The following is a 24,506-nucleotide window of genomic DNA, read 5'->3' as shown; positions in this document are numbered from 1 at the left end:
TTGATCTTCCATCTCAGAAGTTGGTATGTCCCTACTGCTCTTTACCTAGTGATCATATTCATATCCCTTGGTGCTTCTTCTAGAATTTTGACTACTTAATATAGGTCTCTAAATTTTGTCTTCATTATCTTTATTCATTCCCCCTTTCTCTTTTACCAAAAATGTACTCAATCTCCTTCCATCCTGTTAAGAAGCCCCCCATACATTTGTCCACTTTCCTTCTCTTCACAAATAACTTATTTAAAAGAATCAACTCGTCTTCTCACACTTCCACACAAATTCCTCCAAATTTTTTATCCTTTGCATTTCTCAAATCCATCCCCTCCTCCCTTTTCCCACCACCACAGACTCATCGTCTCTCCCCAAGAAGATACTATTAATCTCCTAAAAATTGTGTTTGCTAGTATCATCTTGTCTTCCTAATCATTCTCTCTCTATTGCCTCAGGTGTACCTTGCTTTATTGCACTTAGCAGATACTGTGTTTTTTACAAATGGAAGGTTTGTGGCAACCCTGCATCAAACAAGTCTCTCAGTGCCATTTTTCGGACAGCAAATGCTCACTTCATGTCTCTGTGTCACATTTTGGCAATTCCCACAGTATTTCAAAACTTTTCATGATTATTATATTTGTAATGGTGATCTGTAGTCAGTGATTGACTTCTTGAAAGCTCAGATAATGGCTAGCATTTTTTTTTGATGGGTAGCATTTTTTAGCAATAAAGTATTTTATGTGTGTGGGGTTATTCAGAATATCTTGATGTGAATACTTGCCAGAGTTTGCAGTTATTCAATATTTTTGCTTTCCAAAAAATGCAAAGACCTTAGAATGCTTTAACTCTGACCACCCTCTCACTATTTATAACCTTCTATAACAGTGTGTTTTAGAGGATGGGCTCTGCCAAAGAAGCTCCCCAGGGCGAGATCAGTAGGGGAGCTTGTCATCTAAACCTGCTCCTGCAAAGTGGAAAGGAAGCCCAGAAGTACAGCAGGAAATGATAAATCTTCAGACAAAAGAGAAAAGGAGAGCAAAGGAAAAACAGGAGAAAATGTCTAACCCAGAAACTAAAGATGATTTACCTGCAGAAAATGGAGAAACTACAAACAAGGAGGGTCCAGCCTCTGATGAAGCAGGAGAGAAAAAAAGCTGAGTCTGACTACATCATATACCATGTCTTACAGATGGTGCCTGTCTCCCTTCTTATACAATCCAGAGGAATATTTTAATCAACTATTTTGTAGATGGAAATCTTTTAGTAGCTCTAGAAACATTTTTTTTTTAAAGATTTTATTTATTTATTTGAGACAGAGAGAATGAGAGACAGAGAGCATGAGAGGGAGGAGGGTCAGAGGGAGAAGCAGACTCCCCGCCGAGCAGGGAGCCCGATGCGGGACTCGATCCCGGGACTCCAGGATCATGACCTGAGCTGAAGGCAGTCGCTTAACCAACTGAGCCACCCAGGCGCCCCTAGAAACATTTTTAAGAAGGAGAGAATCTTGCCTCATCCCATTTTTAAAATGTAATTTTTTTTTTTAAAGAGGCAAAATCATTTGCTGGTTGTTTATTTTTGGTACAATCAGAAAATAGTGGGATATTGAATATGGGAGGTTTTGATTGTCTTGATTATCATTCCACAGCTGGAGAAGTAGTTTTATATCGTACAATACACAGCACGCTGGATGGCAATTTGGAGGCACAGTCCTGCATTTATTATGTCTTGATCATTTTAAATTACTTCTCTTCTCATCTTATTTTTAGTAGAATTGTTTCCTAAGGGAAAGCCATTCCTTGGCCTTGGCTCTCCCTATCAGAATTTCATGCACTCTGCAACATCTTTGGTCCTGGTAGTTCAGTTTACCTCGTAACTTTGATAATGTGCTGAGTATGGGCTGTAGATGATTTTGTGAGTGAGGGGGATTTATGACACAACAGCTTAACAACATTTGAAAATATTTGCACATGATATCCTCTTAAGAAAAAAATTTGCCTCCAAAGTTAAGCTGGAAAGTCGCTGGAATAACTGTTTAGGAAAGAATCACAACTGCATACCTTTTACATTTTTTGGTACATACGTTAATTGCGTACAAACTGAAACATCTGGGTATCGGTCCTCAAGACGACCAATAAAATCTCAATTATGAAAGAAAATAAAAAGAAAATGGAACCTGGTAGCCATTCTTTTGTGACAAAGAAGATATCCAGCAGTGAGGTTTTCTCGGAATATTAATGTGACTTCCTAGAGTTACCTAAGATAACATTTCGACCAAGAATGTTTTGTTCCTATTCTAATTTTAGGAAGATTGAATGAATTATGTCCTCCTGTTGCTAACAACTGTCTTTGAAAGAACTTCCTAGAGCTACTCGACTAATCAATTTCTATAAATAATGTTCTTATTATATAAGTATCAAGAATAAATCAAAACTAATGAGAATTTGGTTTCAGACTATTCCAAGTACAAACCTGCACACCAGTACTAAAAAAAAATACATCAAAGATTCCTTGTGGGTTCAATTTTCATATTTACCAGATCAAATATGTATCTTATAATATACAACATAATTTTACAATATTTATGTACATATAATCATGTATATTCATAAAATACCATGTTTTTTATTTTTAACTGAATTTTTATTTTTAATAAAATATTTAAATTAAATTTATTATTTTATTTTTAATTTTTAATGTTTGTTTATTATATATTATTTAAATTATTATTTAATTAATTATTTAATAAAACAAAACTATTTTAAATATTTTTAACTGAAACTTAGCTTCATTGCCACATACCTGCTGCAAAGTAATCAAAGAAGCTATTAAGACCTCCTAGGACCAAAAATGAAATCCAAACAAAATTCCTTAGTTGTAATGTTATAGTTTACGAAAGTGTTTTCAACTTATGTGTTCATTTTTATCCTTACAATAACCCTGGATATAAAGATATAAAATATATTTTGTAGCATGGAAGAACACCAACAGTTGATAGATGTGAAAGATAACCAAATAGTGAGCTAATGACAGACAACTGGTAGAAAACCAGATCTATATAAAACCTCTGAGGTAGCTGATAAATCTCTTCTCTAGGAAAGTGGGGGAAAAGGGTAGGCTTAATTCTTAGACTCCTTTCCCATTCTTAGAGTAAGGATCTTAATAGTTCTCAACGTTGGATATAAATTAGAATAATCTGGGAGCTTTGAATAATCCCCCAAACTAGCCTGCTCTTCAGTTGGATTGTATCAGAATTGTGAGTGTTGACACTCAGGGGTGAGTGAAACCCCCAGTGATTAAAAATGCAGCCTGGGTTGAGAACCTTTGGTCTATGATGATTCCAGGTGCATTGCTTTGAGACTTCTTGGAAATTGCATTGCAACAGGTTTTTGGCAGAAGAGAGGGAAATACAAATCCACTTTGCTTTAAACCGTCGGGCACCAAGCAGAATGCAATTTTCGCATGGATGACTTTAAGCTCCTGAATGGGGTCACTAGAATGACTTTGGCATTTCTAACAAACGGGGAAAAAAACACACACACAAAAAAAACAAAAAACAAATCATCCTTGTCCAATTAAATAGATACCACAGTTGTGACCTTTACCAGTGTAAAGTGCAGATAAATCCAAGGCAGTGAGCTGCATGGAAAGAAGAAAGAAGATGGTCACCGCCTGGGGTGAGGATGAAATACTGGATTTTCTTTTCTTTCTTTTTTTTTTTTTTAAGATTTTATTTATTTATTTGACAGAGAGAGAGACAGTGAGAGAGGGAACACAAGCAGGGGGAGCGGGAGAGGGAGAAGCACGCTTCCCGCTGAGCAGGGAGCCCAATGTAGGGCTCAATCCCAGGACCCTGGAATCATGACCTGAGCCGAAGGCAGACGCTTAACGACTGAGCCACCCAGGTGTCCTTTGAAATACCGGATTTTCATAACAATTTCCTCATTGTTTTTTATCGGCATTACTTATCTGAATTGTTTTTCCTTTCTGCTGTCTTTCAGTGTTCTCCTACTATTATGATAGCTGACATTAAATGTATTCTAAGAATCCATCCATACTACTATGCTAAAAAAACTATAGTTGTACTCATTTGGACAGATCTATTGCATACTCACATATCAACAATAAAACAAGGCACACAATTTTTGTTTTAATTAAAGTCAATATTCCATACCAAAAATCTTTAAATCTCTTCAAAGTGTTATCATGGTTTCCAGATAAAATACTTACTTTCTACTTTTATTGTTTCTCAGGGTCAGACAGTACTGCATAAGCTGAAGGCTGTATGTGGATTTTTTTTTATTATTAATTCATCACACCAGCTCTGTAGGGTTGGTGCTATTATTGTCTCCATCTTATATATACAGAAGATTAGTCCCAGAGAAGTAATTTGATCAAAGTTTTTTTTTTTTTTAAAGATTTTTTATTTATTTATTCATGAGAGACAGAGAGAGAGAGAGAGGCAGAGGGAGAAGCAGGCTCCCCGCAGAGCAGGGAGCCTGATGCGGGACTCGATCCCAGGACTCTGGGATCATGACCTGAGCTGCAGGCAGATGCTTAACCATCTGAGCCACCCAGGCACCCCCTGATCAAAGTTTTAAAGTTAGAAAGTTGCAGAAAACAGATTTTACTTGGTCAGTCTGACTTATGAATCTTAGCTCTCTCTTTAAAACAACAATTTTCCTTGTAGTTATGTTCATTATTCAAGATTTCTTGGATGTTGATGAAAAGTACAGCCTAATTACATAGGCAGAAGACCCTCTGTACCCTCAAGGGTCTTAGCTAGAACACTGGGGACAGAAACATGAGCCTTGGGATGCCTGGGTGGGCTCAGTCGGTTAAGCGTCTGCCTTCGGCTCAGGTCATGATCCCGGGGTCCTAGGGTCTAGCCCCGCATGGGGTTCTCTGCTCAGTGGCGAGTCTGCTTCTCCATCTCCCTCTGCCTCTGTCCCGCACTCGTGCTCACTCTCTCTCCCTCTCTCAAATAAATAAATAAAATCTTAAAAAAAAAAAAGAAAAGAAAAGAAAAGAAACATGGGCCTTTTCTCCTCTTGAAGGTCTCTGCCTTGATGTGGTAACTGGTGGGTTTGGGACCAGGAAGCAGATGGTCCCGGGTGGGGAGGCGAGAACAACCCAGCAGTCCCCACGAGGCACACGACCTCGGATGCATGGTGCAGGCTGCGCCACAAATTCTTTCCTCTCCAGGCTTACCGAGGGACCAAGGCTGAGGGGAGCCTGTCCTGCGGAGACTTCAGCTCTGGGGAAGGGAGGAGAGCGGAAGGGAGGAGACTGGGAACCGTCTTTGACTAATGTGCCAGGGCCAGTGTGTGGCCTTTTTCGCATCTTACTTAACCCTCCCAGAAACACTCACAGGTAAATATCATCACCCTAATGTAAAGTGAATCCTAGCTCTTAAACTGCCTATCATGCCGTTGTAAACACCAATGACATTACTGTATTAATAATTCATATTTTTTCACCTAAAAATAGACCTCTGGGTAATAGGCCTCCTGTTCTTCCTCCTACATTTGTATATTTTCTAAATTACATAAAGTCACATTTGATATTTTAAAATAAAATGAATATAATTAAGGAAAACAGTATAATGGACATATAAAAAGTGTTAGTTTTTTCAGAGCATGCCATTAATTAAACAAGCAGTTTTTAAAACTAACTGTTTTGCCTTTTCTCAGCGCTTACTTTTCATCTAGCTCTACCACACAAGCAGAAGACAAAAACAAATGAGTATGTTGATCACATATCGTTTGTATATTATGATGCCAAGTAAGCCTATCTTAAAGGTTTAACACACATACACACACACCATACTCATACATACACAAGGGTGTATTATTCACTAACTTAGGGGGTCAGGAGGACCCTGATTTGTAGTGTTTGTCAATTTCTATGGTATAAATACTACCAATTTCAATCTATCAAGGTAGTAATATTGAATATGAAATGGAAAGAGAAATCAGTAGCACAGCCTCGTATAGTATTTCCACAACATGGGCCCAAAAGACATATTATAATAACCTCAGGAACAGAGATAATAGCATGATGTAGCAGTTTTGGTATTTACCACATTTGCTTTTAGTAAATTTTACTTAATTGTAAGTATATGTAATTAATATTTAATAAGGGCTGTGTTTATGAGCTGACTAGTACAAATTGTGAAAACTTAAACAGTCAGCATTTATTTTTTTAAAGATTTATTTATTTATTTTAGAGAGCGAGCAAGCAGGGGGAGGGGCCTAGGGAGAGGGAGAGAATCTCAAGCTGACTCCCCCCTGAGCTCAGAGCTCCATGTGGGGCTTCATCTCACATCCCTGAGATCATGACCTGAGTCGAAACTAAGAGTCAGATGCCCAACCAACTGAACCACCCAGGCGCCCCCAGTCTGCTTTTAAAAGCAAATACCAGCCACGGACTATTCACTGTTCTCTAACTTTACACAATGACATGCATATTCCGTTGTTTTGTACTGGTAAAACAGCATGAAAAAGTCATGGTTCTCAGTCCAAAAGAGGATCTCAACGAAAGACAAGAGATGCACTTTTACCATAAACATTACGTCAATTAGGCAACACAAAAAACCACACTGAAGTATTTCTCTTCTCTGGGGTCTTTTGTGGCCCTCATCTCTTTTCATTCCACATTGTCCTGTCAAGTCATTTAATCTACTTCCAACATTTAATCACCAGCCATGGTGATGCTAAATCCTTTATCTCCACTCAGGTGTCTTCCCTGCATTCCAGATTCAAATGTTCAATCACCTATGGGATATAGACACTTGACTGTATGAGAGACCTCTAACACTTAGTATGTTGAGAAACAAACCAATCTTGGTTCTCCTCTTGCCTTTTGCATCACAGTGAATAAATGCAAGCACAGAGTGTTCTTCTTCACATCCTGCCTTCATGCATCCCACTTAACCACTACATCACAGCAGTTTTATGCCCCCATGACATCTGGAACGCTGTTTCCATTTCTGTACCATAGATCAGATCACCATCATCCTCTACATGGTTCAGGGAAATAGACTGTCACTGGTTTGCTTGTTTCCACTCTAGTTAGGAGTTATTTTAGGCAAATGCAAATCAGAGCTCCTGGCTCGTACCTTTGCTCTTTACCTCTCTGTTGCAACAATATTTTCTACATAATAAATATATACTCTCATAACAAAGACATCATTTCATGTGCCTTTGGATCCAGGTCTCCTTAGTCTTTATCTTTAATCAAAGCTATTTGGAATATAAAATTCCAAATACAAAAAAAAAAAAAAAGTCCTGATCTATCACACACCCCTTGCATTTTTTTCTCTTGTTCTCTTTGTACAGAGAATTTAGTCAGTGTCCAAAAGATCATGTGATCTCAAATTTGCATCCCCAGTGATGAGCATGGTCCTGGCATACAGATGGAAAACAATTTGGTTGAATATAAAGCACTTTATGAGCACTCAATAATATATATTTTCTAACTTCTAAATAAGGAAAATATCCAAGAGGAGGAGCACTGCTATGGACTGATTATCTGTATCATCTAAAATTCCTATGTTGGGGCACCTGGATGGCTCAGTTGTTAAGCGTCTGCCTTTGGTTCAGGTCATGATCCCAGGGTCCTGGGATCGAGCCCCATATCGGGCTCCCTGCAGGAGCAGGAGGCCTGTTTCTCCCTCTCCCGCTCCCCCTGCTTGTGTTCCCTCTCTCGCTGTGTCTCTCTGTCAAATAAATAAATAAAATCTTTAAAGTAAAATAAAATTCCTATGTTAAAGCCCTAACCCCCAATATGATGGTATTAGGAGCTGGGCCTTCTGAAGGTAATTAGGTTTAGATTAAGTCATGATGGTGGAGCCCTCGTGGTGGGATTAGTGCCCTCATAAAAAATATAAAGAGAGAAAAAGATCTCTTTCCAGTCACACATGTCTAAAAAAGACCATGTGAGCACTCAGCCAAAAGGCAGCTGTCTACCTTCCAGGAAGAGGGCCCTCATCAAGAACTGAATCTGGGAGCACCTTGATCCTGGGCTTCACAGCCTCCAGAACTGCGAGAAATGATTTAAGTCCTACAGCATTTTGTTATAACAGCCCGAACTGACTAAAACAAAAATACAGCAAGTGTCATTTCAAATGAATTCTGTAGAAACATCATTCTGGACACTGAATAATGTGAGCAGATCAAGGAGCTAAGCACAGTTGTCTCCTTTAAGGAGAGAGGAGTATGCAGCCATCATTGTGTTCATGGTGTGATCAAGAGCCATGAGGGGTAAACACTGTGCTATCAGAGCACTGAGAATAGAAAAAGTAATTCTAACTTGGAGGGTAGGAAAAAATTCCCTCAAATTAGAGAGAAGCAACATAACAACTGTGGAGAATACGATGAAGGAAAGGAGACTGACTGACCCGACTGAGGGTCCTCAGCAGAAAATTCAGCTGTAGGACTAAAAGGTCGTATAAAGGCATCCTCCAGAATTAAAAAAAAAAAAAAAAAAGCAGAGGTTCCCAGGGCCACCTGGGTGGCTCAGTCAGTTAAGTGTCTGACTCTTGATTTTGGCTCAGGTCATGATCTCAGGGTTGTGAGATGGAGTCCTGCATCCGGGCTCTGCGCTCAGCAGGGGAGTCTGCTTAAGATTCTCTCTCTCTCTCCCCCTCTGCTCCTCCCCCTGCTCATGCACTCTCTCTCTCTCTCTCTCAAATAAATAAATAAATCTTAAAAAAAGGTAGGGGTTACCAATATATAAATTATTTTAAGTTTTTGCCAGTAGATTCTTGTAATGTTGAACTCCCTGCCTGATGAAATCTGTGGCTTTTAAAATCCACAGTGAAATATACACATATATATTTAATGTAATAATGAGTATGTGTATGTATGTATGTGTGTGTGTATACACATACACACACATGAATAACGCAATGAAAATTTTGACTGTATTACCACATCTTCTTTAAGAAAAATAAAATAAAATGACATTTGGGTGGGCACGGTATGTGGATATTTTGCCTTTTTTCCAGATGTGAGTTGAAAATTGCTTACTTGGCTATGTTTCACAGATTTCCGGGAAAACCATTCAAGAGTTGGAGATTTAAGAAACCAAATGAAAGTAGACGAGACCAGTCCTAGTCCACGGAAAACAGGGGGCGTTATTAGTTGTTTCTTTTTTTTTTTTTTTAAGATTTTATTTATTTATTTGAGAGAGAGAGAATGAGAGAAAGCACATGAGAGTGGGGAGGGTCAGAGGGAGAAGCAGACTCCCCGCCGAGCAGGGAGCCCGATGCAGGACTCCATCCAGGGACTCCAGGATCATGACCTGAGCCGAAGGCAGTCGCTTAACCAACTGAGCCACCCAGGCGCCCTATTAGTTGTAATGTTCATGCCACAACAACACTCTGACAGGCACCACAGGCACTTGAGGAAACTGAGGTACAGGGAGGGTGAGAGATGTGATCCCTCACAGCTCGCAGGCAGGCACATCACGTCACTTCAGCTATAATTAGCCAACTCTGAAGGTGTACCAGTAAAACGTCCTCATTTAAATGTTCCTTTTTTCACGTACAGAGAAGAAAAGATTCTGTGATGGGAGGGTCTCTCTTACCCACACCCCACATCACATCGTATTATTTGGGATTTTAAAAATGTTTCCTGAGGTGCTGGCATAGAGCTGAAAACTCAAATATACATAAAAATACAATTTCCACCACTAATGAAAAGATAAAGAATGCGGGCAAAACACAAATACTAGAGAAGCTTTTAATGCTAATCCATAAAATAGAATGCTCTATAGTACATCAACTTAGATTTATTGAACTTTATCTTAAACAATTAGATTTTTCTGTTATTGCTTTTTGAGAAATGAGCAATTCCTAAACCAGCCTCATCTAAATGCTTCCTACATTTTTCTGTGATAAGCCAAGGGAAATAATAAATATTTATTATTTATTTCAAGGACAGGACATTTGTTCATAGTAAATCAGTTAAAGGAACAATCAGTAATTTCCTCCACACGTTCAGGTTCATAAAGAGTCCAGTTTTACTTGGGCCTAAACAAACATATTTTGAGTTGGAGACAAGTGTCCTGTGTGCCCAAAGAATTACAAAGTGCTTTGCCCAAAGTCATCAGACTTAATAAGGCTGAACCTTTGTTCCTCTCTTAGACCAACACTAAGGAGGCAGAGTGTAGCTTCCCGGTGGGTGTGTAACACTGTGTGAAAAGCTTGGAAAGCTTGGCATTTTACCAGTGACCAGTGTCAATGGATTTCTTCAGGATTTTTCCTAAACATAACAAATATATTATTATGCAACTTTCTTCCCTGCCTTTGGTTAAGCAAACAAACACTTTAGACCTAGAGTTTCCAAAGAGGCAGGAAAAAATAATGGAGAAAGATACTGGCCTAAACATTTCTAGAGATCCTTAGGTACCGAGTAAGAAGAGAATAAGATGAAATGAAAACATACATTTTTAAGTGATTTTTGACAGAGAAACATGAGATTATACAGACTAAATCTGTGCAGTCCATATGTTGATTACAGATAAAAACGTAACACTACATTCTTTTTTTCTCTTGGTTTTGATTCCGAAAACAGTATTTCTCTAAACTGTCATTTGTGCACACCCCTTTTAATTCAAGTGTAGGGGATCAGAATAAGCAGTAAGAAAGCCCCAAAAGTACTGCATCACTGGGTAACTCTTATCAGTGGTTCTCAGGTGTTTCTGGGCCCACTGTTGTTTGAAATTTGCATTAGAAGTCGGACTGGCAGCTAGAACACTCACTTTACCAGCAAGTGGTCCTAAGGCAAGTGGTAAGAGGGCCAGCACTTCCAAATATACTGCCTGAAGCTACACTTTCTCCAATAACTATTTCAGAGTGTCAGCATTTATTTAAACGGAGAGCCGGTACATTGAAAGTTCTGACGACTGAGACGGAAAGCAACAAACGCCCCTTTGCCCTGTCTAATGTAGGGTGGTGGTGGGAGTTGAGGAAGTTTTGCTTGATTCACCAGTTCTCAGAATCTCCTGGGAAGTTTTAAAAAACTACTGATGACTTAGAGCCCAAACAGAAAGAATTCAATAGGTTTGGGGTGAATCCCAAGTGTCAGGATTTTCTTACAAGTATCCCAAGATAGTCACATGTGTAGGAAGTGTTGAAAACTATGGCCTTAATTTTTTAAAAAAGTATCCACTTTTGCAAGGATGACCGTTATACCCTAAGAGAAAGCATTTTCCATATTAAACCTCTGGTGTATACTGGTATGTAATATAAGATGTTTTCTTTTAATTAATTATAAAATAATAGTTATTATTATCATTAAAATATGATTAATAATATAACTACATTAAATTATATAACAAATACTGTATTATTAAATTATATTAAGTGATTATAATTATTATAAATAAATTGAAACAATACTGTTAAAATATTATTTTAAAATAATTTTAGATTATTTCAGAATACTACTAATAATTATTTTTATTACTAGGCAATTCTGGATAAAAAGCAGCTGGCTCTCTAAAACAAATGTTGTCTTCCAATGTTCTCCAAGTGACCACGGAGACTTTACAAAAGGGTTACTATCTTCCGTTTACTTCCTAATCTCTCAACGAATCTGGTATCTTACTTGGATCCACTCTGATGATCACACAGAATGAAGTATAAAGACAGTACATGACTTGCTTATACTTCCAAAGCATGACTGAAGTGTACCTGGAATTTTGAACTTGCATCAGGAATCACAGGGCCAACCGTCCCAGGTAGAATTGGCAGCTGAGTTGGATTTGGCCTCATTAGACTTAAAGGGGGAGGTTGATTACGGAACACGGTTGACAGGCAGAGATGTACAGTCTCTTTCATTGCTTTTAGCTGTGAGTCCTATGAAAAAAAGAGAGATGACAATTTTTACTTGTGGTTCTGGTTGTTCTTTATTTGATCTGATTCTCCCCGTCCTCCTAGCCTACACTCATTCCCCACACAAATACCTACCAGTTTTCAAATGTAACTGCCTAACTTCTAAATTCCACTCTGACACGCTGTTTAATGCACACTCAGTCTGTTTTTAGGGGCTACTGTGTCTCGTGATATATTCTGAACACTGAAATTCAAAGACATGTGTTACTAGACATGATTTCAATCGTGATAGCCTGCTGGCAAGGACATGTCCTCTAGGGTCACTTTCAAGTAGAAAATGTCTGTGCATCCCAGAACTGAACTCAGGGTCTCAGAAGGGAGGGGGGTGGGGGGGTAACAGGGTGACGGGCATTAAGGAGGGCACATGTTGTGATGTGAACTGGGTGTTATATGTAACTAATGAATCACTGAACACTACATCAAGAACTAACGATGTATTATACAATGGCTTAGCTGAACATAATAATTAAAAAAAAAAGAAAATGTCTGTAGAAACCTGCCATCTTTCTATTGGTGTCCACCTCTTTTATTACAAACCAGTGCCCAGGCAATGCAGGCCCCTGTGTTTCTCAGATTAGCCTGTAGCACCACTCAATCTGCTCACAGATTGGAAAAAAAATCAATTTTGTTTCTAATAAAACACTTATTTCCTGTGGGCCTTGTTAAGTGGTAGGAGTTAATCCGATGTGATTGTAAATTGTAATATTTACACTTATATTCGCATAGGATTTCACAGTAGTATTTCAAGCTCTTTCACATGAATGACATAATTTTATGCTTTCTAACATCTGTGGAACTGGCATCATTATTACTATTTTACTCTGAAGAAATGAAAGTTCAAGGTTTTCAGACTACTTTTTTCCCCTGGTTTATATCACAAGGCAGACTGAACTAATGTAGACAATAACCATCTGTAACTCCCATCTTACCACCAGTGTCCACTGCTAAAAATATTTTTATTTTATTTTTTAAAATTTTTTTAAAGGGAGGTTTGGTTTTTTTTTAAAGATTTATTTGTCAGACAAAAAGAGAGAGAGAGAGAGTACAAGCAGGGGGAGCGGCAGGCAGAGGGAGAGGGAGAAGCAGGCTCCTGGCTGAGCAAAGAGCCCGACATGGGGCTCGATCCCAGGACCCTGGGATCATGACTTGAGCCGGAGGTGGATGCTTAACCGACTGAGCCACCCAGGTGTCCCTAAAAATACTTTTAAATGCTGACAGAGTAAGTAACAACAACAACAACAATAATAATGTAAAGCTGAGTACAAATGACAGAGAGATCCCCCAGTGCCAAAATGGAAAGAGACATACAACTTTTAGGAAACCTTATGGTAACTCAGGGGTAATAAAGGTCATGCATGTAGACCCAAATAAGAAAATGTCACATAATCGTCCATTTCAAGACCTGAGATGTGGCCTTTGCGGCAAGAGAGATGAAGAGATTAGGTGCTGGGGCCAAGACCCCTGGACAGGCCGGCACATGTGGAGTGCACCCTTTCAGGGCGCCCATGGGCCACTGAAGCAGCAAAGTCTGTTGTCCTGCTGAGGTAGTATTCTCCCAACAAAACTACTATCTTTCATATTCTATGCCAGGAACACATCTCCATATAGCATCTACTCCTATGTCCCGTCTTCTGAAGAGTAGCGACCATGACTTAGATCCTTCCCAATGTCTACCTCTGAGCTTCTGTGATAAAAGATAAAGATAAGACTTATCTTTAAGATGAGAAAGAATGTCTTTCTAGAAGAACAGCAGTTTGAGAAATCTATTTGGTCCAGGTCAGAGATTAAAACAAAACAAAACAAAACAAAAAGCAGCCTGGAAGACAGGCAACTGGGAATACATAAGAAATAGAACTGACGTGTATTTCCTTCTCATTAATATTGCCCCGACAAGTTGTCTAAGATGACAGAAAAATCTGATAAGAACTAGGCCGGAGGAATGTCGTTAAGTGGACAGGATAGCGGCAAGCTGGGCCAAGCTGACTGACCTTTCACTCAACATGGTCCCTTTGATCTGCTTGCCTGAGCCCCTGACTTCTTGTCCTTCCTCCACCCCATTACTTTCAATCCTATATTTGTGTCCTTTATGTAATTTGCCTCTGACTTTTAATTTATATATATATATATATATACACATGTGCAAGTTGCCTATTTTGTTCAAAACTGTGTATTTAGCACTGAACATAATCCCTGACACATTAGGAGGGACTCACCAGGAAGTTTTCTGAATCAATGACTTAGACACTTGAGTAAAAATGCTGTTTCTATATGTCAGGGAAGGAAAGTGAGAAGCTACATCAATGAGAAGAAATGAAATAATAGTTCAGATTTCTCTTCCTCCTGGTGCTTTGTTATAATCGTGGCTAAGTCCCCGCTCACCACAGAATAGGACACCATAGAATTGTGTGCTGGGTCAGGAATGAAATACTCCAGGTGGCACTGAACAATTTAAAGATGTTTTCTATCTCACATGTTATAGTGAGACAATGGAAATAGAGCTAATGCAACAGAGTCAGGCAAGTTTGGGTTCAGACTCAATGTTAATGTGGCTTTGAAACGTAGACTTTCAATCATCTCATATCATGCAGGAAGTTATGATGGCTATTTTATTCACGCATTTATTTATATCTTGGCTCCTCTAAACACACGATGTGTGTAAAAGTTGTATCTATAACAGGCTTAGTGTATATGTTGCCAAAATGAACAAATTTCTGAGGAATGGCTGAACTTGGATGCGAAAATAAATAATGAACTCTGTCAAGTTAACAGTTTAGAACATCAATTTTCAGTAAATGCTGTTCAGGGAAGACACATTTTCCAAAGGAACAATACACGACGATGTGCATGTATGTGATATTTTTAATTATCTGAACTTGATGCGATCATCTTGTTTGTTCCCAGCGGTCTCCTGACATGGGCAGGATCATCTCAGATAACAGAATCAACATCACACCGACATAACCTCCAACTCCCCATGTTTCACAGCCCCGGGGGTAAGCTATCTTTGCTCTTGTGTTTCAACCGATTACTAATCTCTTAGCTCCTGATTTTCTTTTTTGGGCCACAAGCATACAACCTGGCCTCCTACCTTAGATTCTGCCTCTGTTCCTTGATGACATTGTAGATTTTTCCTGCCAGAGATCACAGATTTGCTGTGAGCCACCTTGCTCTACTTTGCTCAGCTTTCTACCACAAAAACAGCTTTCCTTAGTCCTTCTGACTTAAAAGAGCCTGTTACTGACACCACTCAGACTTGGCTTGACCCAGTTCCATAAGCAGGACTCAGACAATGATTTTACACCACGACATCATTATACTTTCACTTATACCGCTGGCTGTAGTTGTAGTCTGTTTTGAAATTGCGGGTTACCGTTCACTTTGAAGTTCACTGTAACAAGATGTCACCTAATGAAATACAGTACAAACTGTAGAAGGTGTACTTTGTCTTAAGATCTTACAACCTATTCCCTCCTAGGGTCAGTCTTGTTTTTGCCCTGCCTTTCTCCTCCTTGCCCCAAACCACTCTTCTCACTTGCTTTGCCACTTAATAGTATAATGCAAACTTTTTTAGGAAGAACCTGATTATCTCAACCCCTTTTTATTTACAGCCCATCAAAGATTCCAAACATATTTGCATCTTAGAGCTTTTACACTTGCTGTTTCCTGTACCTATGAACCCTTTTCCAAATATCTATTAGAAAACTTCCACTTAAAATTTCTCTCTCAGCTCACATCTTTTTTTTTTTTTAATTTAAATTCAATTTAATTAACGTATACTGTATTATTAGTTTCAGGGGTAGAATTTAGTGATTCATCAGTTGCATATAGCCCCCAGTCTCAGCTCACATCTTACCTTCTTGGAAACACAATCCCTGATGGCCCTCTCAAGGAACACTCCTTCCTTAAAGTCTCTGTCACTTTTCTCACTTTAAGTCCTGGGTAGCCTTGTTGTCATTGCAAATTACCTTATTTCTATGTTCAGTGTGTTATCTATTTCCATTATGATGTCATTTCTTGAGGGCCAGTACCTTTCTTGCAGCATCACCAGTTTCTAACCCAACAAATGTTTGTTAAATGAATAAATAAACCGTCCAGAGGATATGGTGGGAGATTTATTTCATGTGTCTGTAGGTAAGCACTTTTCTCTCAAAATGCACTTTTTTTTCTGGGAACAAGATATAACTTGCAAAGACAACTGTGCCCTACTTTCTCATCTCCTGACAGATATAAATTCATATGATATTATTCATCTCTCTCTTAATTCATTTCCATGAAGATATGAGGTCGTCGGAGAGATCTGGGTGCACTATCTATCGGTTGATGGCTTTGGAAAGACCATGAAGGGCTGTGAATTCAAAGGCTTTCCCCTTAACTTTTATTTCTGCCATGAAATCAGCTCTATGAATCCTGTATGGTCATTCTGACATCTTTTTCTAATTTTTTAAAAAAGATTTTATTTATTTATTTGACAGAGAGAGAAAGAGAACAAGCAGGGGGAGCAGCAGAGGGAGAGGGAGAAGCAGACTCCCCACTGAGCAGAGAGCCCAACGTGGGGCTCGATTCCAGGACCCTGAGATCATGACCTGAGCCGAAGGCAGATGCTTAACTGACTGAGCCACCCAGGCACCCCTCACATGTGTCATCTTTAATATTGATGTAAATAATGCATGCTTTCCTGGGCAAAATTTCAAAGGAAGAATAGATACAGCTTTTTTATATTTTCTTATTATGTTATGTTAAACACCATACATCACATCATTAGTTTTTGATGTAGTGTTCCATGATTCATTGTTTGCGTATAACACCCAGTGCTCCATTCAGTACGTGCCCTCTTTAATACCCAACAGCAGGCTAACCTATCCCTCCACCCTCTCCCCTCTAGAACCCTCCGTTTGTTTCTCAGAGTCCATAGTCTCTCATGGTTCATCTCCCCCTCCAATTTCCCCCCCTTCATTCTTCCCCTCCTGCTATCTTCTTCTTCTTCTTCTTTTTTTAACATATAATGTATTATTTGTTTCAGAGGTACACGTCTGTGATTCAACAGTCTTACACAATTCACAGCACTCACTATAGCACATACCCTCTCCAGTATCTATCACCCAGTCACCCCATCCCTCCCACCACCCACCACTCCAGCAACCCTCAGTTTGTTTCCTGAGATTAAGAATTCCTCATGTCAGTGAGGTCATATGATACACGTCTTTCTCTGATTGACTTATTTCGCTCAGCATTAATACCCTCCAGTTCCATACACATCATTGCAAAAGGCAAGATTTCAATCCTTTTGATGGCTGCATAATATTCCATTGTGTATATATATGTATAGATGCAACAGAAAAAAATTTTTTAATATGAAAGTTTGAGAGATTTCCATAATATAAAGCTGTTTTTACATTCCAGTAGCTGAGGCTACCTATAATTCATAAGATTTTGCCAAATAAAGAATTGATTGTTTGGAAAACCACGGTTGATTCTTAGATCGTGAGATTATTATTGTTTATGTTGTGATAGTAAACTGAAACTTCTTTCATTAAACATGTCACGAGAACCAAGTTAGAGTGTGAAGATGTTTTCACAATATTTATGAGGTATTTGAGGTTATTTGAAGCCCAGATATAACCTTCTTAGGAACTAGGCACCCGAAGAGAGTAAAAAAGTCTCATATAAAGATGATGGAGAGAGGTAGAAAGCAATTTCATTAAACTGTAGTTTTTATCCATTCTGAAGTGAGCTAGCAGTTCTACCTGCCTTTATGACTGCAGTTTATGAGCCTCATACATACGGTACAAGAGATTTGTTGAAACCGACCTCTAGTAATATGAAATATGCTTTTATAACTTACGGTAGCAAAAGGAATGACAAGATCCCGAAGGTTAAAGAGAAAAATTGTTAACACTGACAGGCAGTCTCTACAATCTCATTCATTGATGTTAATAATTACTATGCTTCCTGAGTGTTTTCCTTGTGCCAAGAGTTCTTAGTACTTTACTTTTTTGGATGCATACAGTTTTCTCACCACCCTTATAAAGTAAGTTCTATTCGTATTCCATTTTGCAGTGATGCATAAAGAGTGAGGAATTAGAACACGGTGATTCAGTGGAAGAGTTATGACTGAAGAAAGGCAGACTGATTCTGGAAACACTGCAACATAAAGCCTCTCCTGCTAAATCCAGACTGTAGCATGGTGTGGGCTGGGGAGTGGACAGAAATGGGGTGGGGAAAAGCACAGAATGGGTAAGACAAAGGAGAAAAAAACTCTATGTTAACCTGGAGTTCTGTGACTCAGGCCAAATCATAATTTTCTCATTTAGTATTATGTGACTATACCAGTTTGTACAACCCACAAGTACATAAAATGCATTCATTCTCTGTGCTTCTGGGACCTTTTGGCTCCACAAACAATTATTTCCTCATTTTTGGTGCCCAGCAAAATGTGAGAGGTGTGGAACTCTAGATCATGTATCACACATGTTTTCTGTTTCCCATAGATCCTACCACATGGTGGTCACACGAAAGGCATTTCAAACCTACTTAGCCATTTCAAACCTGACTTAAGTGGCTTATCTGAAGTCAGATCAGGGAAAAGATTTAATGTAAGGAAGAACATGCCAAAAGTCAGAGTTGCTAAAAAAAAAAAAAATCAGAGGAGGCTAGGCTGCCTCGGGATCACAGGAATCCTATGTCTTCCTCGGATTTAAAGCATCTTGTAGAGATTGTGGTAGGGGTGTTAGAGAAAGGATTAAAAGAAAAAAAAAAAGATGGTCTAGTTGAATTTTAGGATTTATCTGTATCTCTGATTTTCTGATTCTCCCAACTATAAAGAGTCTTGTCGTCCCTTTTTAAAAAGAAATATTATATAGCATGAGTTGGATATAGTCAGAGATTAACATAAATTAGTATAAACTTTTTTTTCATAAATTAAAAAAAATCTCATACAGCTGGAACCTTGGTAAGATGAATTATACTTGGCCTACTCTACAAAATGGCATGCAGGCTTCCTTAAAACTACTAGCTATTATTTTAAATACTTGGAAAAACATAAAATAAGACAATCACAATGGAACGGAGTTGTTAAAATATCTAGTTGTTCATTCAAAACATTTATCCCAAAGATCTAAACCTTAAGAAAGAATATCATCAGAATTCACAAAATGCCCTTGCTAATTTGTTACTACAACACTTTTTAGATATCCTGTTTGAAAAGTTAGTTATGTTAGCTATGAAGAGGTTTCGGTCATATGTAGTAACAAAAATGCCTATGTGAGGGCGCCTGGGTGGCTCAGTTGGTTAAGCGACTGCCTTCGGCTCAGGTCATGATCCTGGAGTCCCTGGATCGAGTCCCGCATCGGGCTCCCTGCTCGGCACGGAGTCTGCTTCTTCCTCTGACCCTCCTCCCTCTCATGCTCTCTGTCTCTCATTCTCTCTCTCTCAAATAAATAAATAAAATCTTGGAAAAAAAAATGCCTATGTGAGACCCAAATCCCTGGGAAGTAGAAGTTTAGCCTGGTCCTTCACAACTACTGCATAACAAGGAGACAACATAAAAACTCCAAAATGGATCAACCTGAAATACTCCATCTCCTCTATCCTGTATCAAAACACCCATCGTTTAACCTAGTGGTTAGGAAGCAACCTCTTTTCTTTACACAACTGCTAAATGTATACAGTATATTATTGCAAAGCAAGTCATCTTACTTGCTTATTTTTTAAATAAAATGGTTGCTAAGCTGTGATCACAAAAATGGAAAGCTCTTAATAGCAGACAGCACACTTCCTTCATTTCTTAAAATAACATTTTGAAAAATATAGGGGCATATAGAGAACAATATAACAATTATAACAAATATCAGGTAAGTATCCATCTGAATTAAATGTTAAAAAGCATGTTTATTATATATTTGTCATATATGATATTATACTTTTATAAAATATATATGATAACATGCATACACATATTGGTAATATACATATACACATGTAATACATATATCTAATATACATATGCAATGTATATACTATATGAAGCTTGTATATAATGTGTACAATATATCTATGTGTGTGTATAAATTAAAGACTATCTGTGTCTATACGATTATTGGAAAATGAAACACTTGGGGAACAGCAGAAGTAATTTTAAGCATCCTTAGTGTGATTTTACTCCATCTTTCCCCAAAGGCAATTGGGTCCTTGAATTCGATATGTATTTTTCTACTTCATCTATTTATATGATATATAATCCAAAACAAATGTGATTTGTGTATTTGAACAACTGTTAAATACAATACATAATTCTGATTTTTTTACTCAACAGTATGTTATACATATATTAATATCGGTATGTCTTTATATTTATTCATTAATATTAATTCTTGATTACTATTTGAAAATATGAGTATGGAAAATATATGAAATGTATATGCTAATTCTAACAGTAAGCATTTAAATTATTTCAATTTGGTATTAATACAAACATTACTGTATTTCATGTCCTTATACATGTTTCCAAACACATAGGGATAAGTGCAAATTCTAGGATACACACATTTAAAAATTACACTCCCACCACTAGTGTATCAGGATTTGGTATCATTAGACTTTTTAATTTGTACCAATCTGACGGTGTTGAGATGAGCTCATTGTTTTTATTCACATTTTTACTTTTCTTAGTTAAGTATCTGTTGTTAATAAATTATACTGAAATACAGCAGAATGAAAAAGTGCATGGGTCTTAAGTGTACTTTTAAAAATTTATATACAATTTTAAGGGATATTGCTGTACACATACTGTTTAGGATTGTGATATCTGTCTCTCTTGGACTGATCTATAATTATCCATTTGGAAAATTTTAAGTCATTATCTCTCTAAATATTGCTTCTGTTTGTCATTCCTTTTGGGACAACAATTATAAATACTTGAAAATATTTTAAATTGATATACACTTCTTATTCTCTCTGTTTACTTTCCATTATTTGTACTTTCTCTATATTAGTATAGGTATTTGATATTAATTTTCCTTACATTTTACTTGTCTTCGGTTCTATTATGTCCAATTATCCAATCTGCTACTGAACAAAGTTAGAGTCTCAATTACATGCATTATATTGTTCTAATTCTAGAATATCTACTTGATGTTTTTAATAGATTCCAAGTCCAGTGAAAAATTGTATCCTTTTATCTGTTTTGTTTACTTTCTCTATTGTCACACACACACACACACACACACACACTCATCTTCGTGAAATCTTTCTTTTCTCATTCCAGTGTCTGAATCAGCTTCAGTTATACTTTCCTTGGTTTCTTTTTGTGTACTGATTAGATTGTATTTCCTCTCCACATGTCTAGAAATATTTTTATTACATGTCAGACACCATATATAAATGAACCAAAAATTCTCCAGAGGGTATCTTCCACAGAGAGGGTCTACCTTTCCAGTGTTAGGATGATGGCTGCTAACTCCCACCTAATCAAGAATTGATCTCAGCCAGGGGATGTGTTGAAGGCTTAGTAAAATGCAAATTACTCCTGGATGGCCCTGTTCCTTTGGCCCACACTTTCCATGCTTTTGATTGAGAATAATGTGGTGTTTTCTTCTCAAGTCTGAAATACTATGATTGATTTCTCAGATTCAGAGTTTCCTGTATTAATATGTGCTAGATATATGTTCTCAGTATTACAGAAAATGACACTGTATGTTTGATAAATGGGTGTGAGTAAACAAAGAGATTATTTTAAAGTCACTCCGCCTTTTCGTTCTGAGTGAACTAAAGAACAGAGAAATGTTTATTTCCTATAATTTCATAAGGATGATTTAAAAATAAAAAAAGAATGAGAGGCATTAAGAAATTTTGCCACATTCCCTAATGATTAAGCAGAACAGTAACTCTGAATTGTATAATCAATTTCTCCCTCTCTCTTTCCCTTTCCAAAATATGCCAATTGCCTATTCTCCACATATGCCTCATATGAAGAGCACTGAAAGGCAAAGGGCGACATCAAACAGGAATTGTGGTTTATCCTGAGCATACACATTTGTAACACAATGAGAGATTAATAAAACCAAAATGAAATAGAGGAGGTAAAAAGCAGTGAAGAAAATCTTTTGGAATTAGTGGTGATGGTAGCACACAACTTTGTGAACTTTAAAAACATGACTTTTATGGTATGTGACTTATATTTAAGGAAAGCTGTTATCAAGAGGGACTGTCACTCCCTCTTGTATTATCTTTATATGAACAGAGTTGGTTAGGAGGGCTACCTTCTTCTTTTATGATTCTCCCTCCAGAACTCTGATTCACGATTTCCAAAATGAAAGTGTCAACGACTACTTCCATTTGTTTCGTAACTCATTCACCCAGAGTTAATACATGGCATCTTTGTTGGTGCTTTGAAGCATGTTTATTCATGGTGTTATAAAACAAATGTACTGGCAAGGTGGAAAATGAAAAGTCATGAACTCACAAGGCTGAACCTTGAGTCAATTTACTGTAGCAGCAAAAACGAGGAAAGATTTGGGTTCCAAAGGGAGTATCAAGCACTCCTGAATTCTACACCCATCTTCCAGGTATAGCATCTGGAAGTGCATGAATAAATCAAGTGAAGCAATGGGTCTACCCTAGCTTTGTCTGCTAAAACTGCAACTATGAGGATTCAGAGATGTTAACTTACCCGGTCAAGAGCTGCTTTCTCCAGCTCATTTTTGGCCACAGCTAATTTTCGTTCCAGATCAGTAAGTTGTTGGGCCTGTAAAATGAAAGAAAGGCAAATCTTTTTAGTAAACTCTATAATGTCCCTTTTCACTTTAAGCATCTTTCATTCATTGCAAAGAATAAAAAAAAAAAAAAAACTTTGTGAAATCTATTTAGAATTCAGGTTAAAAATACTGTATTACCTTTGGTTAAGTTTCAGAAAATGGTGTGTTTTGGATTAATTAATATGTACTAAATTCTTCACTGGACCAAAAAAACCAGTTGCAAAGTTCCAGCTCTAGTCCCTGAAAATACTTTGACATAATAAATTAGTTATGTTTCTAACTGTTCTAGACTGAACTGTATTTCCCTAAAATTCCTATGTTGAAGCTCTAACCAACGCCCTCCCACTATTTATCCCGTAAATTTGGGGTCCTAACCCCATACGACTGATGTCCTGATAAGAAGAGACTCCAGAGATCTCTCTCTCTCCATGCTTACACAGAGTAAAGGCCATGTGAGGACCCAGGGAGATGGCACCATCTGCAAGCCAGGAAGACCCCTCATGAGAAACCAAGTCTGCCAGCACCTGAATCTCAGACTTCTTGCCCTCAGAACAGCGAGAAAATAAATTTCTGTTGTTTAAGCCACCCAGTCTGTGGCTTACACTATGGCAGTCTCTTGTTATGGCAGCCCGAGCAGACTAACACAATAGCAATCATTCTTTCTATTATTGAGTTTTAATCCAACACACATCTCTATCCCACCATATCCCCGGTACCTTTGCAAATGCCATATTTCTTCTGTTAAAAGAAAAGAGCAGTGGTTAAAGTCTTGTATCCACCAATTCCTATCTACATACTATAGCTATCCTTACAAGAAGATGCTCAGCAGACTCACAAAGGACCCGCAGAAGAACCTGCCTCCCCTCATGGCTCAGAACCTCTCTATACTCTGGACTTTCACTGTCCCCCAAATTTAGCCAGTGAAAAGAATCTCAAGTTGGAAAGAACAGAGGATCTTTCTTATGTTCTTGTTGGGGAGGGGATTGAATTCACCAGGAAAAGTTGACAGCAGAAAGCTTGTCAATTAACAGCTACCTAATCCATATACATAAAATATATCATATGTGTACTTATAAATGTGTGTGTGTATATATATATATATATATATATATATATAATGCCTAAAAATAAAATTTTGAATTAAAAAAAAAGAGTGAGCTGATGAAGAAAGTGGGCTTCCAATATGAAGGTACCTATAAGTGGGAGAAAACCAACAAGTTCTGAGCCCCAGGCTCCCATCTGCACTTGCCTTGGTCCTGTTTGTCTCTATCTTTCCTACCTTCCCACTGCCCGACCCCACAATGTGAGGACCTTGGGACCATAGGCCTCAGTCTCATATTCTTGACTCTGGGCTCAGGCCACCCTGCCCACTCCACATCACTGCTGTTCTGGGGCCATCTGCCTTTCTCAAACACTGAGCACTCAAGACTCACACTGGGACTGTCCTTGGTTGCGATAGCCCTGCCTAAGCCAGCTTCTGTCCACAGAACTGAGCCTCTATGGAAAGAAGTAGAAGAGTGTCTCTTTTATCTCTCCCTACATCCTCAGTCAAGGATAGGAGTTAGGGACAATGGAGAGGGGCAGTGGGTGGCTCTCAGTGGGGCAGTGGCCAACCCACACTTCCATTAGTTATGGGCTACCCAGCAATCCCCTATGTCTTGCTCCACCCCTCACCCAGGTTCTCATGCTATTTTCTTTCTCAGGGTCCTCTTTGGTGGGCAGCACTCTCCTCAAGATGCTGTCAACAGTTACCTGCAGTCCAGAGGGGTCTGCATAGGCACAGGACCTCCTGCCTTGGTCCATTTTCCTCCTTGTGAGGGTTTCAGCTCAAATCCTGTCATTCACACTAGAGGATCCCTACCAAA

General features: G+C 38.2%; 1 protein-coding gene across 1 annotated transcript in view; it reads right to left on the bottom strand.

Annotated features, from left to right (window-relative positions):
- Nucleotides 1–24,506, bottom strand: part of LUZP2 (leucine zipper protein 2) — a 251,195-nt gene that overhangs the window by 55,934 nt on the left and 170,755 nt on the right. Inside the window, exons 7-8 of the mRNA XM_035012463.1 lie at nt 22,557–22,631; nt 11,690–11,854 (exon numbers count right to left, since the gene is read on the bottom strand). Of these exons, the coding sequence (XP_034868354.1) occupies nt 11,690–11,854; nt 22,557–22,631 (240 nt within the window). The remainder of the gene's footprint in view (nt 1–11,689; nt 11,855–22,556; nt 22,632–24,506) is intronic.

This window comes from Mirounga leonina, unplaced genomic scaffold, assembly GCF_011800145.1.
Source record: "Mirounga leonina isolate KUSES-001 unplaced genomic scaffold, KU_Mleo_1.0 Mir_166, whole genome shotgun sequence".
NCBI classification, from domain to species: domain Eukaryota; kingdom Metazoa; phylum Chordata; class Mammalia; order Carnivora; family Phocidae; genus Mirounga; species Mirounga leonina.
This window is presented reverse-complemented; position numbering and strand designations above follow the sequence as displayed.